The sequence below is a fragment of the Thamnophis elegans genome, chromosome 3 (genome assembly GCF_009769535.1).
Source record: "Thamnophis elegans isolate rThaEle1 chromosome 3, rThaEle1.pri, whole genome shotgun sequence".
Classification (NCBI taxonomy): Eukaryota; Metazoa; Chordata; class Lepidosauria; order Squamata; family Colubridae; genus Thamnophis; species Thamnophis elegans.
This window is the reverse complement of record NC_045543.1, coordinates 132228329-132242681: the sequence shown is the minus strand read 5'-3', so window position 1 is coordinate 132242681 and position 14353 is coordinate 132228329. Positions and strand designations below refer to the sequence as shown.

At 43.5% G+C, this 14353-nt stretch overlaps 1 protein-coding gene across 1 annotated transcript in view; it reads left to right on the top strand.

Moving 5' to 3' along the window:
* LOC116506483 (O-acyltransferase like protein) overlaps positions 1-14353 on the top strand; it is a 34967-nt gene that overhangs the window by 18135 nt on the left and 2479 nt on the right. The window contains exons 8-13 of the mRNA XM_032214258.1: positions 1069-1170; positions 2630-2795; positions 4511-4590; positions 5878-5991; positions 7759-7888; positions 12808-12994. Coding sequence (XP_032070149.1) covers positions 1069-1170; positions 2630-2795; positions 4511-4590; positions 5878-5991; positions 7759-7888; positions 12808-12994 — 779 coding nt within the window. The remainder of the gene's footprint in view (positions 1-1068; positions 1171-2629; positions 2796-4510; positions 4591-5877; positions 5992-7758; positions 7889-12807; positions 12995-14353) is intronic.

Sequence of the window (14353 nt, the reverse complement as noted above, 5' to 3'; positions counted from 1 at the left end):
CGAAAAGGCAGAATATTTCTCTGGATGTGAAAAGAAAGAAACATGTTTTAAAAGACAGAATAGTTGCCTGTAGCTTTCTGCCCATCCCCAGTTAATGGGCCATTAAGAAGGCCAGGCTAGCCCACTTTACATAATAAAGACTTCTCCGCTGCAGTTGTAGGGGAAAGGGATATTACTCAACTCTCCACATGGCATCTGAGAACTCATCACAGCCTAGAGAGTAGCCCCCTGCATGGCACCATGGGAGTCTGACAACCAATCAGAATACATTTCTTATACAGGAACAGGAAACAGAGAGGTGGGACTAAACAGGGTATAAAAAGCCTAGCAAGCCCCTTCCTCAGCCCTTCCTTCTCTTCTTCTCCATCAACATTGAAACATGTGATCACCTTTTCTGGTCAGGGCTCAAGCCATGTGGCCCTGTCCAACAATAAACCATCTTTCCAAGCAGCCTCCATGTCTCCAGTGTCTTCTTCCCCACTTGGAGCTGAACCCAGAAGGACATTTCTTTCAACACAAGAGGCAACTGGACTTTCTGGTTTTTCTTTGAAGACATTTTGCTTCTCATCCAAAAAGCTGCTTTAGCTCTGGATGAGAAGCGAAATACCTTCAAAAGAAACCCATCACCCTGGAGCTGAAGGAGGTAGATCTTTGTTATGTAGAATAGACTGGCCCAGGCCTTAATGGCCCATTGACAAAAGGGGGGGGTGAGTTTCTGTCTCCCTTTTAGGGGAAATGTTTTGTCCTTTTAATATTTCCTAAAATATCTCATTTTCCTGGGAGAGGTGTGAGGGCTAACTTCCTACAGTAGCATAACATAATTTCCCAATTGTTAGGCAGCAAATATTCTTGTTATAGGACAGTGAACTTCACTTTTCAATGAAGGGAAAGAAAAACTGGCATTATGAAGTCAGAATATTTGCTTTTCAAGCAAGAGGATCTTTCTGATAGCACGTGATTAATTTCGTGTCATTTTCATCAACTATACAGTTATATAAGAAAGCATGAGGAAGAAACAAGCTTTGGAATATAAAGTGGTAAATTTAATATGATTTTCTTTCCTTCTAGTGGCTTATTAAGCTCCTGGTCATTTCTGAAGATGGTGAATTGCTCAGGAAAAGACATTAACTTTTACATTGCCTTGAAGTATTTATGGAATCGATTTCTCCGGTACGAGCTACAATTTTTTCTTCTGAAATGGTTTGTTAAAGAGGAGTGGGGGTTTTTGCCTAACAAAGTGGACATTTTATTCCATTTGCATGCTGTGCTGACGGATGGCGCACATGATTTGGGGATGTTAAAAAAGGGAGCACAAGTGCATTAGTGTGTACATTTGGAAAATTCTGGGGAGAACAATTTTCATTTGCAAAATACAATTGAAAAAATAGTAAAAAAGGAGGAGGCTGAAATACCGTGGGATTTCTGAATATATACTGATAAAGTTCTAGCTCATAAGAGATATATCTGTGGTTGAAAGAAGAAAGTGTAATTAATTGATTTAGCAATACTAGGGGATAGTAGAATAGAAGGCAAACAATTGAAATTCACAAAATATCAAGATCTGGTTCCAGTTGTTATCAGCTCATTGGATGCCACACCAAAAAAAATTGGACAGTACTTGGAAAAATGACCAAATTTCCATCCACACTGCTTGAATCCATACATATATTACAATGATACATTATGGCATACTAGGCCACCCTTATACCAACTTACACATTCTAAATCTAAAAAGTTAAATTAATAAAAGCACTTTGGTATATGGAGATAAGTTAAAGCCACAGTGGCACAGTGGTTAGAGTGCAGTACTGCAGGCTACTTCTGCTGATTGCCGGCTGCCTGCAATTTGGCAGTTCGAATCTCACCAGGCTCAAGCTTGACTCAGCCTTCCATCCTTCCAAGGTCGATAAAATGAGGACCCAGATTGTTGGGGGAAATAGGCTGACCCTGTAAAACTGCTTAGAGAGGGCTGCAAAGCACTGTGAAGTGGTATATACTGTAAGTCTAAATGCTATTGCTATTGCTAAAGAGTGTTGAAAAAGTTGAAAAAGTGGTTGAAAAAAAGTCAAAATAGCAGTTCCAGTGATGCAGTTTGATGTTCACCTGGTTTTATGCAGTAGCGGGATTCAGCCAGTTCACACCTATTTGGAAGCACCAGTGGTTAACTTTCTAAGCAGTTCAGAGAACCCGTTGTTGGAAGAAATCTTTCTTTCCACTTTACAGGGCTAATCCTGAAAGGAAGGCAGGAAGGAAACATTCTGATGTTGTTTCTAGCCTAATCTTTATTTCCTTGCTTACAGAAACTGCCTTTCCAGTTAACCCTTATTACATTGTAACAGCTAAGGCGAAGCCCCCATCGACATGAGTGACATTGAGTTAGCCACGCCCACCCAGTCACATGACCATCGAGCCACGCCTAACCAGCTCATCATTAGGGCAGAGAACTGGTTGTTAAATTATTTGAATCCCACCACTGGTTTTATGTTCTTTTGCAGTGCTCATAAAAATACACACCAGGCTTCTTGACTATTGTCAATCATACCCCACAGGTACCTCTCGAAAGGGGAATCAGCTATAAAGCTCACAATGCTTGATACATGGACTCTTTTTATTGTCATTGCATTTGTAGACTTCAGCCTCTCCATATGTATTCCGTGTGTCTTTTGGTTGCGTTGTATTCCATTACTCCGTGGGGAGCACTGTGGGAGTTCTTGAAACTTGAAGTGGAGAATTGTAGAAGAATGTGGTGGACCAACTTATTGTTGATAAACAACTTCATTGCTGGACCCGAGTTGGTATGTTTTCGACAATGGAATGCCGACAATTTGTCCTGGTTCCCATGAACTTCTTCTCTAGTCCTCTTGATTGTGGTTGTGTGCAGAAAAGAGAAGAAATTGTGAGTGACTCATCAGCCATTAGCACAACGCTCATACATATAGGATGGTCAGGAGCTGAACAGATGACTACAACTTTTATATAATGTAAATCTAGGTCATAGAATTAGCCCTGAATGTGTCCATCATGTCTAATGCCTCAAGATGCATAGTGAAATATACTTTAGAAATTGACTGTGGGGATGTTTTTTAAATAAATCTATTGAATGTTGATTATGTGCAGAGCGAAAAGCTATGAATCAAGCTGAAGAAAAATTGGGTGGCTCAATTTGTACTTTAAACTACAGTATTAAGAAATATTGCTTAATCTTTGCAAGAAAAACAAATAATTTAAATCATCTTTTTAAAGAAATAATGAAATCATCTGTTAAAGCAGGGGTGTCTAACCTTGGCAACTTTAAGACCTGTGGCCTTCAGCTTCCCGAATTCCCCATTGAGGTCTACAAATCTTAAAATTGCCAAGGTTGGACATTCCTATGTTAAGGGCAGAGATGTGCAGGCAGGGGAGGCAGGGCCTCACCACTGTCATCATGAAAAGAAAAACAAATTTAAAAGGAAAAAGGCCGTGGTAGTTGCTGCCAGAGTCACAATGGATGACTCTGCTTAGTGCTTAACTGCAGGAGGAGGCGAGAGAACCACGTGCCTCCTTTACTCTATCTTTATGATCACTTGAGCGGAGTTAAGCAAGGGTTAAAAGGTGAAAAATTCCTTATGCAAAGGAGGCACGTGGTTCTCTCGCCTCCTGTAGAGAGCATTTTTAGAGGCTTTTTAGAGTTCTCTGGGAGCAACTAGCTCAGTCTGACCTCAGAGCTCTTGCCTTTCTCCTTTTACATTTTTTTCTTTTCATGATGGCAGGCAAGAGCAGAGTTGAAATCCTCTCTGAAACAGCTGGAAAAGGTCCGTGTGTGGGGAGGGGGGAAGAATTCAAAAAGTTTGATTGCATGCAGAGCCACATTGCCTTTTCAAACAAACACACACACACACACAACTGGATAAAACCAGCTTCACTGATTGAAAGGGGAAGGGGGGTATGGCAGAGGAGCTGCTTTCAAGCCATTGGAAAATATATCCAATCCAACTTCTGTGTTTGTGTTTGTTTGAGAGTGTGAGTGAGAGAGGGACCCGACTTCTCTGTGTGCGTGTGTCTGTTTGAGAGAGGGGCAAGGGAGGGAGGAAGGAGTGGGAGGGAGAAGAAAAAGAATGAAGGAAAACTTATTTTGCAAGGGGGGAAAATGCTTGTCGCTTTAAATCAGAACTGAGCATGCCTGGCTGTGGAATTCTGGGAGTTGAAGTCCACAAGTCTAAAAAAATTTGAAACTCCTGCATCAGTGCCTCACCAGCTATAAACCTCACCGCACGTCACTGGTTAAGGGAAAGGGCTGCCAAATAATAGGTTATCCTTTATAAGCAAAGTTCGGACCTAGCAACATTTCTTCTGAAAATTAAAAATGGAATAGTTATAAGGATATCCCTTGATTCTCACCATAATCCTGGAAAATGAACAACTGTACCATAGAGCAACTTAAAACATAGAAATAAAAATGTCTTTTGTGCATATAGTCTGTATTTATATAGCTGCCTATTTTTAAAATGTACCTTGTTTATGTGCTTTTCAGTGTACTGGATGGACATGGTATCTTGCAAATGATTTCCAGTTTTATTTCATAACACCCCTGCTAGTCTTTCTTTCCAGCAGGTGAGTATCTTGTGAGAACCTGTCACTGTCCATAATACTGAAATAAATGTATATGGATAAATATATAAATATTTGGTTGTCTTGTTCTTTAGAAATATCGGAGGGGTGTGTGGTGGCAGCCCCTCAAAATAATAATACCCCAATCAAGGAACTGCCAAACAAGCTAACAGCCCAACCAAACAACCTCCAAAACCATTCCCACCAACAGGGCAAACTACTAGAATATAAAGTGAGAGAAAAACCCCATTCCTTAGTAGTACTGATGATGTTACCTAGTTTGGTAATGAAACGTTTGCAAGAAACCAACCAAGTTCAGAGACCACTAAGGACACCTCAAGATAACTCCGTTGGTGGGTAGGAAATCCCCACCCTATTTACTAAAAATGATTATGAGTGAAGGTCCTATGTGATTTTCTATGCATCTGTCTTAGAACAAATGAACATTTTGTCTGTGGAGATTCTCAATCATCTAGGTCATGGTTGTCCCAAAGGTATTTTTTCCAAAAGGCAACTGGACTTTCTTAGTAGAGATTATTTAGTTTAAAGTGAATTCCTCTCCAGCAAAGTCCTGGCCAACAGTCTTTCAAAAGATTTCACAACTACAGACCTTTATCAGGCTTGGAGAACTGCCAGGCCGATATCTTCCAAACGCCACTCTGTAGCAGACAATAGAAGAAGTCAGGAACAGATCTTAACTCTAATGGAATGGACTAATTGTCTCCTGCAAATTCCACTCCCATTTTGCTCCTCTTTATTCCCTATGGGAGGGGCCATTCACCATCCACCATCCACCTGTGGCTTTACTCCTGAGTCGAGCCTTGTTCCTTAACTGTTCCCTTCTCCTGGCAGCTCTGCACATGCGCACACTGGGAACAGGCTCCAGCTGTTCCTCTGCACCACTGATGTCTGACTCCAAAGGCAGCTGATAACTGTCAGACTCCATCTCTGCCTCCGACGCAGAGCACTCATCCGAGCCTTCCCCAGACTCCAAGACTGGCCCATGTACCTCCCCAACCTTCTCACTGTCTGCCACCAACTCTTCTGGCTGCTGGTGGCCCACAACCATCACCTTTGGGAGAAATGAACATTTCATTAACCAGGCCTCATTTGGGTCCATATTCTCTGCATTGCAAAACGAGTGTACACCCTCATTCTATTCACAGCAGAAAAATGAACAATCCTGTTTCTCTGGATGAAGAGCCACCCTCCAAAAGCATGAAAGTAGCCCTCTAGGTCCATAGATGAAACATTTCCATCTGTTGCTTCTGTTTCTTTTTATTTTGGCAGAAGGAAATGCTGGCTTGTCATCTCAGGGACCTTTCTCTTCCTGGCAACGTTCACCGCTACAGCTCTGATTTCATTCTTCTACCGGCTTCCTGTAGCAAACCCACATGATATGAGGTAAGGAGCTTAAAATGGCTTCCTTCAGAGGCGGGTTGCTCCCGGTTTGGCTGAACTGCTAGTGGCAGCGGGAGGGAGGCTCTGCCCACCCGCCCGGACACTTCTGCGCATAGAAGCGGAGAGAGAGAGACAGAGAGAGACAGAGAGAGCGCACCAGCAAACCGGTAGTAAAACCAGTACAAACCCACCACTGGTTTCCTTCATAGTTGCTCACTTACTGATAGGCTGAGAAGAATCCAAAATTCATTTGTGAACTTGAGTTGAATCTTTCCTGGAATAGGGAAAAGGAGAAAGCTGGTAAGAAGAAATAGGGACATAGAGAATAAAGAAAGTGCTGCTAGGGCTGGAGTTAAAAGACATTCTTGACCCTGGAAAAAAAGCTAACATTATAAAAAGTCAGAAGTTTGGTTAGGACTGAATATCATTAGAGCAAAAATTGAAATAATGCAAAATAAGCACAAATACTCTTGTTTTCTCTCTCTCTAACTCTCACTCATAAACTAAGGTATTCATGACCTCTAAGATTAAATGCATACCCCAATTAGGAATTTGGAAGACAATTGACTTGAACTGCTTCCAACTAAGGTGCCCCCATCTGATTTACATTCAAATCTCAAGTGAGATTTGGAGACCCAAAAGTTCTACATCCCCAATTCAAGAATATGAAACTGTTTGTAACATCATTATTTTTTTAAAACACAATTGGGTGTTATTTGCAAGAATACTAAAACTTTGCGAGGAGATGAAATTGACTCAGGGATGAGGCAATTAGTCTAAATTATCCTCTTCCAAAGTGTTTATTTAATCTTAGAAGAGGCAATAACCAAACATTCACTACCATTAGTAATGATTAAAGTTAATATCTAAGAACCAAAAACTGTTAAAATATTCCTGACTGGGAGAGATATGGGAACAAGGTCAGCCAATGAATAGGCATAGCAACTAAGTCAGCCAATGGGAGCTTAAACAGATCTGAGTCTGTGCAAAGAATTGAAACCAAAACTTAAGGAGTCTGCTGCTCTGAGAAGTAAACAAGCAGTCTGTCTGGGCTTGTCTCCTCATACAAAACTAACTGCTTGTGTTTGTCTGTAACTCTCCTGCCTTGTGTTTACTTGGAAGAACCACCTGTTGGTATTGTACATTTATTTATCGATTCTTATGTATATAAAGAAGTTAATAAATCCTGCTGCATCAGTTATCTGTGTGTGCTTCTGGATTTGAATTTATGCAACAAACTCTGACAAAAACCATGAAATGCTTGGATAGTTCCTAAGAAAAAGAAAAAAATATGTTCAGGAGAGCCTTACATCCTTTGATCCTTGCTAAGAAAGAAAGTTTTCTAGGAAAGTTAGTTGTTCGGTCTGAACTAATCCTTCCAATTTTTTTAAAAACAAAAATTGGCATCTCTGGAAGAAATAGCCTGCATGAAGATTTCTCCCAGTTAATTCACAGTTGACTGATATCCTTTTCTCTTAATTATCTTTTTAAAAGACAAAAAAAATGTGAATGTTGCACAGCAGATAAAGAGGTGGTTTTATTGTTTTTTTATTTCAATCTAAATCTCTAAAAGTATACTTTGTCAAGTCTTTCTATTCACAACAGCATTTACTAATTTGTGAGTTAACCTCAATAATATTAATTAGATTTGTTTATTGTTATTTAGTTCCAAACAATTTCAACGGTCATTCACCAAACAAGCTTTGCTTCATAATCAAGTTTATCTGGTCCATTCAGGTTTTGCTAAAATAATTTTTACTCTGCTTTCAGGCAAATGTCCACTGTGATGTATTTTCTAGAGTATTACTCAAAACCTTACTGCCGATACGGTCCATTTCTAGTTGGTGTATTTCTTGGACTGTTCATGAATCATCACCAACCATCAATCCTAAGAACCAAGGTAAATGAAAGTTCTGCTTCACAAAGCAATTAAAAATGGGTTTATACTGATTTCACTGGCATGGCTCTATTCCTGAAATCAAATGCAAATCTTGAGTGGACCAGATTAGAGAAGAAGGAGCAGGACAATTTGAAATTGGATTGGGAATTACCGTGTTTCCCTGAAAATAAGACAGGGTCTTATTTTCTGTTGACCCCCTCCCCCGAAATAAACGTTTGGCCTTATTTTCAGGGTGGTCTTATTATTTTTGAGGTGCAAGAGACAGCAAGCGTGTTCACCTCATGGCTGCTGCTGTGTTGCATGTCGCTGGGCATGCCGCACTTTTTGTGGCAGCCAATAGCGTGACAGAAGGGGCACGATGGCTAGGATTGCGGGAGCGGCCATTAGCTAAGCGCATTTGGGGTGCATGGGGCATGTTCCTCCTACCTTCCTCTCCCCCCAATTCGGACTCACCTCCTCACCTTGTGTTGTTTGCGGGGCAATCAACCAGAGGAAATGACGTGCACCAGCTGCACATGCGGTTAAATATTTTTGGGGAGGGCTTATTTTAGGGGGAAGGCTTATTTTAGCACATGCACTCAAAAGCCCGGTTGGCCTTATTATCTGGGGAGGTCTTATTTGCAGGGAAACAGGGTACATATATAAATAAATAAAATAGCCTGAATGAAATTGGGCTCCCTAGAACCTTTTTCCTATTGTTGGCAGGATACTATTGTTACTGAGGACAAGAATGAATTGCAAACTGTCCATTAAAACATCAGTCTTCAATATGTTTATTGAGGGAGGAATGCTTTGAATGAGAGCCTGTCATAGATTCTCTGTCTCAGAAATTTGAAGTGTTGGGATAAGTGTCACACCTCTGAATAAATTTTGATTCATTCTGTGTTTGCGCATCTATGGTCACAACTGTTTGTTTGTTTATTGGATTTATATGCTGCCCTTCTCCCAAAGGACTCAGGGCGGCATACAACCTTAAAAAAACACATATTATAAAAGTTAAAAAGGAAATTAGATAGAGTATCTAAAAACAAACCCAATTAATATTAACAATAACCTTTTAAAAATTAGATTAAAATTAACAATTAAATCAATCATTTATTTTGTTTTGTTCAGGCCAGGCTGGCTTGCTGGAAAAGCCAACTTTTTAGGGGGCGTCGGAAGGACTGGAGGTCGGGGATTATGCGAAGCTCCGGGGGCAGCTCATTCCAGAGGGAAGGCGCTCCCACAGAGAAGGCTCTCCCCCTGGGGGTCGCTAGCCGACACTGTCTGGTCGACAGCACCCTGAGGAGGCCAACTCTGTGGGATCGCACTGGACGGTGGGAGGCTACCGGTGGCAGTAGGTGGTCTTGCCGCAGGGGTGGGTTTCAACCGGTTCACAGCGGTCCCTGCGAACCGGTTGGTCGGCGAACCTGGAAGTAAGTAACTTCGGGGAACGGCGAAGGGCCCATCTGCCCACCCGCGCTCCTTACCCGGTTTTGACGAGTTCTGCACTTCCACGCATGCGCAGGACGCAAACAGCGCCTGCGCGATCCTCCAGGAGAAGCTGGAGCATCGCACAGACGCTAATACGCATGCGTGCACCGCACGCGTGCAAGAGGACGCCGCTGGCCCCGTTCCAACCGAACCGGTTGGAACGGGGCGAGAAACCCACTCCTGTCTTGCTGGTACCCTGGGCCTAATTGATACTATGGTTTACAGAGTTGACCCTTAAGGGTAGGATCTTCCAGATGCATTCGCAAAATGAGAACTTCTCAAAGGTGCTTTTTCCAAAGGCAACTGGACTGCTTTTTCCTTGAGAAAGAAGACATTTTGCTTGTCATCCAAGAAGCTTCATCATTCCCGTATGGTGCTCCGGAGGGCCCAACTGCCCCCCCACCCTCCTTACCTGTATTTTAGCTGATTGGGGCTTACGCGCACGAAGCGTACAGCGCCTGCACGATGCTCCGCCTAGCAGCTGGAGCGTTGCGGGTGGTAAGTACGCATGTGCGCGCTTTGCGTGTGCTACGTGCATGTATGTGGTGGACCCCCGGCCCTGTTGCACCGGGATCCGGAATCCACCACTGGCCATGTCCCCCCAGCCCCCCAAGGTCAAACACAACCCTGATGTGGCCCTCAATTAACTCGAGTTTGATACCCCTGTTGTAGATCATGGCTTCCTTCTGGTTCACCGTGCAGTCTGGTTCAAAGAGAAATTCTCCAACTTTTCATATCATAGCCTCCTTGCAACATGGGAAAGCTACGAACAACAAGTGCAATCTGCAATAAAATATATGGAATATTTTCTTACAAAGTATTATCTGGGCTATAAAATTTCCATGGTCTTGTCTCATTTTTCCATATATTCCACCATGCAATCGTCAAACAGCATTCCTTGCCCTCTAAGCATTGACTGTTTTCATGGAATCATTTCCAATTATTTTTCTTTCTCTGGAATGCTCCTTGTATTTCTACAAGCTGCACAGTTCTCTTGGGTCTATCTCATATCGCAAAACAAAGGAAGGATGAGTCAGATGTATAGAAGTTTACTGGCATGAACTACTAATTAAAGATGCCTGGAGGACTCTATTTTGGCTAGTAAGAGAGCACTTTTGATTCCTGGTATTGGAGTCATTTAAAAAGATATGTGAATCTTTACCTTCGGCAAAGTATTCTTGATCTCATAAAGATGTCTTGCAGGCATGTTATGAATTAGGAGGACTTTGAAAAGAAAAATAGCCTAGATCAATATGGGCAGAGGAGCCGTCAGGAGAAAGGATGGTAATAAAATCTAAGATCTAAACAGCATTTGAAGGGGACACATTGACTCAGTGGCTAAGATGCTGAGCTTGTCGATCAGAAAGGTCGGCAGTTCAGCGGTTTGAATCCCTAACACCGTGTAACCGAGTGAACTCCCGTTATTTGTCCCAGCCTCTGCCAAGCTAGCAGTTTGAAAGCATGTAAAAATGCAAGTAGAAAAATAGGGACCACCTTTGGTGGGAAGGTAACAGCGTTCCGTGCCCCTTCGGCATTTAGTCATGCCGGCCACATGACCGCGGAGACGTTTTCAGACAGCGCTGGCTCTTTGGCTTTGAAATGGAGATGAGCACCGCCCCCTAGAGTCAGGAATGACTAGCACATATGTGCGAGGAGAACCTTTATCTTTACCTTAAGCAGCATTTGAAGCAGGGATCTGTAGCTTTTATTATAATATTATCTTTCCACCCATCTTTTCCAGCATCAGAACTTTCTCCAGAGAAATGAGTATCACATAATGTGTCCAAATTAGCATAATGTGAGACCGGTCATTTGTGCCTTGAGTGAGAACTCTAGGTTGATTTTCCCAGCCGCCACACTCCGAGCATAACGTCTTCTCCAGTTCTGCTGGAAGACTCGGCAGCCAGGTTTTGGAGTTTGGAACCGGAGAAGACGTTATGCTCGGAGCGCGGCGGCGGCTGCAGGGAGAGCTGAGCCCGGACATGTTGAGGCTAGGAGGCATGCCTGCTGGGGGCGGAACAGGCACTCGCGCAATCCCCTTCTCCAGCCAGGCAGAGCTCCATGCACTGATCTAGGGGGTATGCCTAATGTGCCAAGCTGTGGGAGCTGGGGAGCGGGCAGAGCGCCCCATGACTTGGCGCCTTAGGGATACCCCCTAGGTCAGCCAATGGCGCTCTGCCCAGCTGGAGAGGGGGTTTGTCGTGCGGTTGCTCGTGAGCGTGGTCACCTCCTGGCTGCTTCACCCCTAGGCTGTGCCCGGCTCTTCGGGAGCCGGTTTGCAAGGGAGCAGCCGCCTGGCAACTCCCCCCTCCGGCCAGGCAGAACACCACTCCCCAACCTAGCAGTATCCCAAAGGCGCCAAGCAATGTGAGCACTTTCTGCCCCCCTGGCTCCTGCGGCTTGGCGCCTTCAGGATACCGCTATGTCGGTGAGTGGTGCTCTGCCTGGCGGAGGAGGGGTTGTCCAGGGGGGTTATTTTTGGGGGTGGGCTTATATTTTTGCCCACGCTTAAAATGTGGCAAGGCTTTAGTTTCACGACAGGTTGTATTTTCGGGGAAACACGGTAACACATAATAAGAGCCAATGTTTCAATACAGAAACTAGTGATTTATTAACAGCTTCATTAGGCAAGATTTATTCACAGACATTTCTTTTGCTTTGTCTCTCTGTTTCTGAACTTTGCCCCTGTTCCTTTCCTCCCCTCACTCTGTGTCATAAATCACGTTGCCCAATAAATACACCTGTCTCAAACCAGCTACTGTAATCTGAGATCCGGCTCCGCCGACGGTATGCATGGAATGTCAACACAGGGAGTTGACATCTAATTTAAATTGAAAATAAATTAATATTGTTTACGTATATTCCCCACATATCTGAGAATGCCTCCCTATTGTCACACTGAAATTTTAAATTCAGTGGCAATTTTTTGGAACATTTATAGGGAGTAACATCAAAAAGGAAGACATCTGTAGAGTCGAGATTGGGAAGCAAAAAGGTGGATAAAATGGAGGGCAGAAGAAACTGTCTAAAGAGGAGAATAGAATAGAATAGAATAGAAGAATAGAATAGAATAGAATAGAATAGAATAGAATAGAATAGTTGGATGGGACCTTGGAGGTCTTCTAATCTAACCCCTTGTTTAGGCAGGAAACCCTACACCAATTCAGATAAATGATTATCCAACATCTTAAAAACTTCCAGGGTTGGAACATTCACAACTTCTGGAGGCAAATTGTTCCACTGATTAATTGTTCTGTCAGGTAATTTCTCCTCAGTTCTAGGTTGCTTCTCTCCTTGATTAGTTTCCACCCATTGCTTCTTGTCCTGCCCTCAGGTGCTTTGGAGAATAGCTTGACGCCTTCTTCTTTGTGGCAGCCCCTGAGATATTGAGACATTTGAAACAAAGGCATTGCAAACCAATGTACATTCTCCTCATCTTCCTGCAGGTTCAGGCTTGCCTTGGTTGGCTTTGTGCCATGATCTCCATGTCGCTGGTGATTGCTTTGGCCTACACTTTAGGAGACTCCCACAGCTTCTATTCACCGGTCATTGCCATTTATCAAGCTGTTCATCGAACGCTTTGGGCGATTGCTGTAGGATGGATCATTTTCGCATGTGAGGAAGGCTATGGAGGTAGGATATCCACCGAGAAAGGGGCCTTTTTGTTACACAGGGAGCTAGCAATGGCGTAGCACTTAAAACTCTGGGCTGTCGACTGGAAGATGGGCAGTTTGAGACCCAAATACCATATGAAGGGATGAGCTCCCGTTCTTGCCTCAGTTTTTGTCCACCTAGCAGTTCGAAAGCATACAAATGCAAGTAGATAAATAAATACAACTTCAGTGGGAAGGTAACAGGCTTCGGTGTGCTTTGGCATTGAGTAGTGATGGCTAACCTTTTTGTTGTTGTGTGCCGAAAGTGTACACATGCGTACCCATAATGCAATGCAGGACATGACCCCCCCCAAGTGCCCCACCCCTGCACATGCATGCGCTGGCAGGCCCTCCGGAGCACAGTACTGGAACTGTACCCGGTGCTTCCGGCAGGCACCAGTATGCCCATATGGGGCGTACCACCTGCAACCCACCACTGTCACAAACCAGAAGTGAGGGGAAAGAACCCTTCCACGATTATTGCTACCTAGGGAACTATTTACAGCAGCTATTTAAAATATCCTCCCTAGAACGGAGGATAACCATCAATATTAGGGGAGCACTCAATTCTCTTCCCATTCCTGTTTAACATTTATGTCACAGTTTCTCAAACTTGACAACTTTAAAATATGTGGACACCAATTCCCAGAATTCCCCAGCTAGCCAAAAAGAAATTGTTTTACTCTTTGAGGAAAACAACAAAAGCATTCAAGTCAGAGGAGGTATTCAGCCAGTTCTGATAGCAGAAATTTTAAGTAGTTCGGAGAACTGGCAAACAGGCGGGCCCCGCCCCTGCTGGCTCCCAGCTGTTCTTCTTTTGCTGCCTTGAACAGGAGAACGGGAGTTGGAAAGCAGGTTAGGGGGGTGGGGAGGAAATGGGGATTTTGCAGTATCCTTCCCCTGCCATGCCCACAAAGCCACGCCCACAAAGCCACACCCACAGAACCAGTAGTAAAAAATGGGGAATCCCACCACTGGTTCAAGTCAGAGTTCCAAGTAACACCCCCAATGAAAGAAGACTCCGAGTCTTGAGTTTCCTTAAAGTTCCATTTTATTAGTGATGTCATATTGGCACATCTAGGAAAACACGAATCTGAAAACTTTTTCCCCACCCAGTTGAAAGTTCAAGACCCTGAACTTTGACCCTGCCCAGCACCCACAGGTCCGTCACATGATTCAATCAGACCCTGCTCCAAACTGGAGATGTTTCTCAAGCATCCAGGTGCAGGGCAAGATGTCCTTGGCTTCCTGAAAAAGGAATGTTATTTTGACTACATATCACCCATACTCCATGCAATTCCCCCCTCCCATTTTCCCACAGTAGAAAATGTGGCAGGCT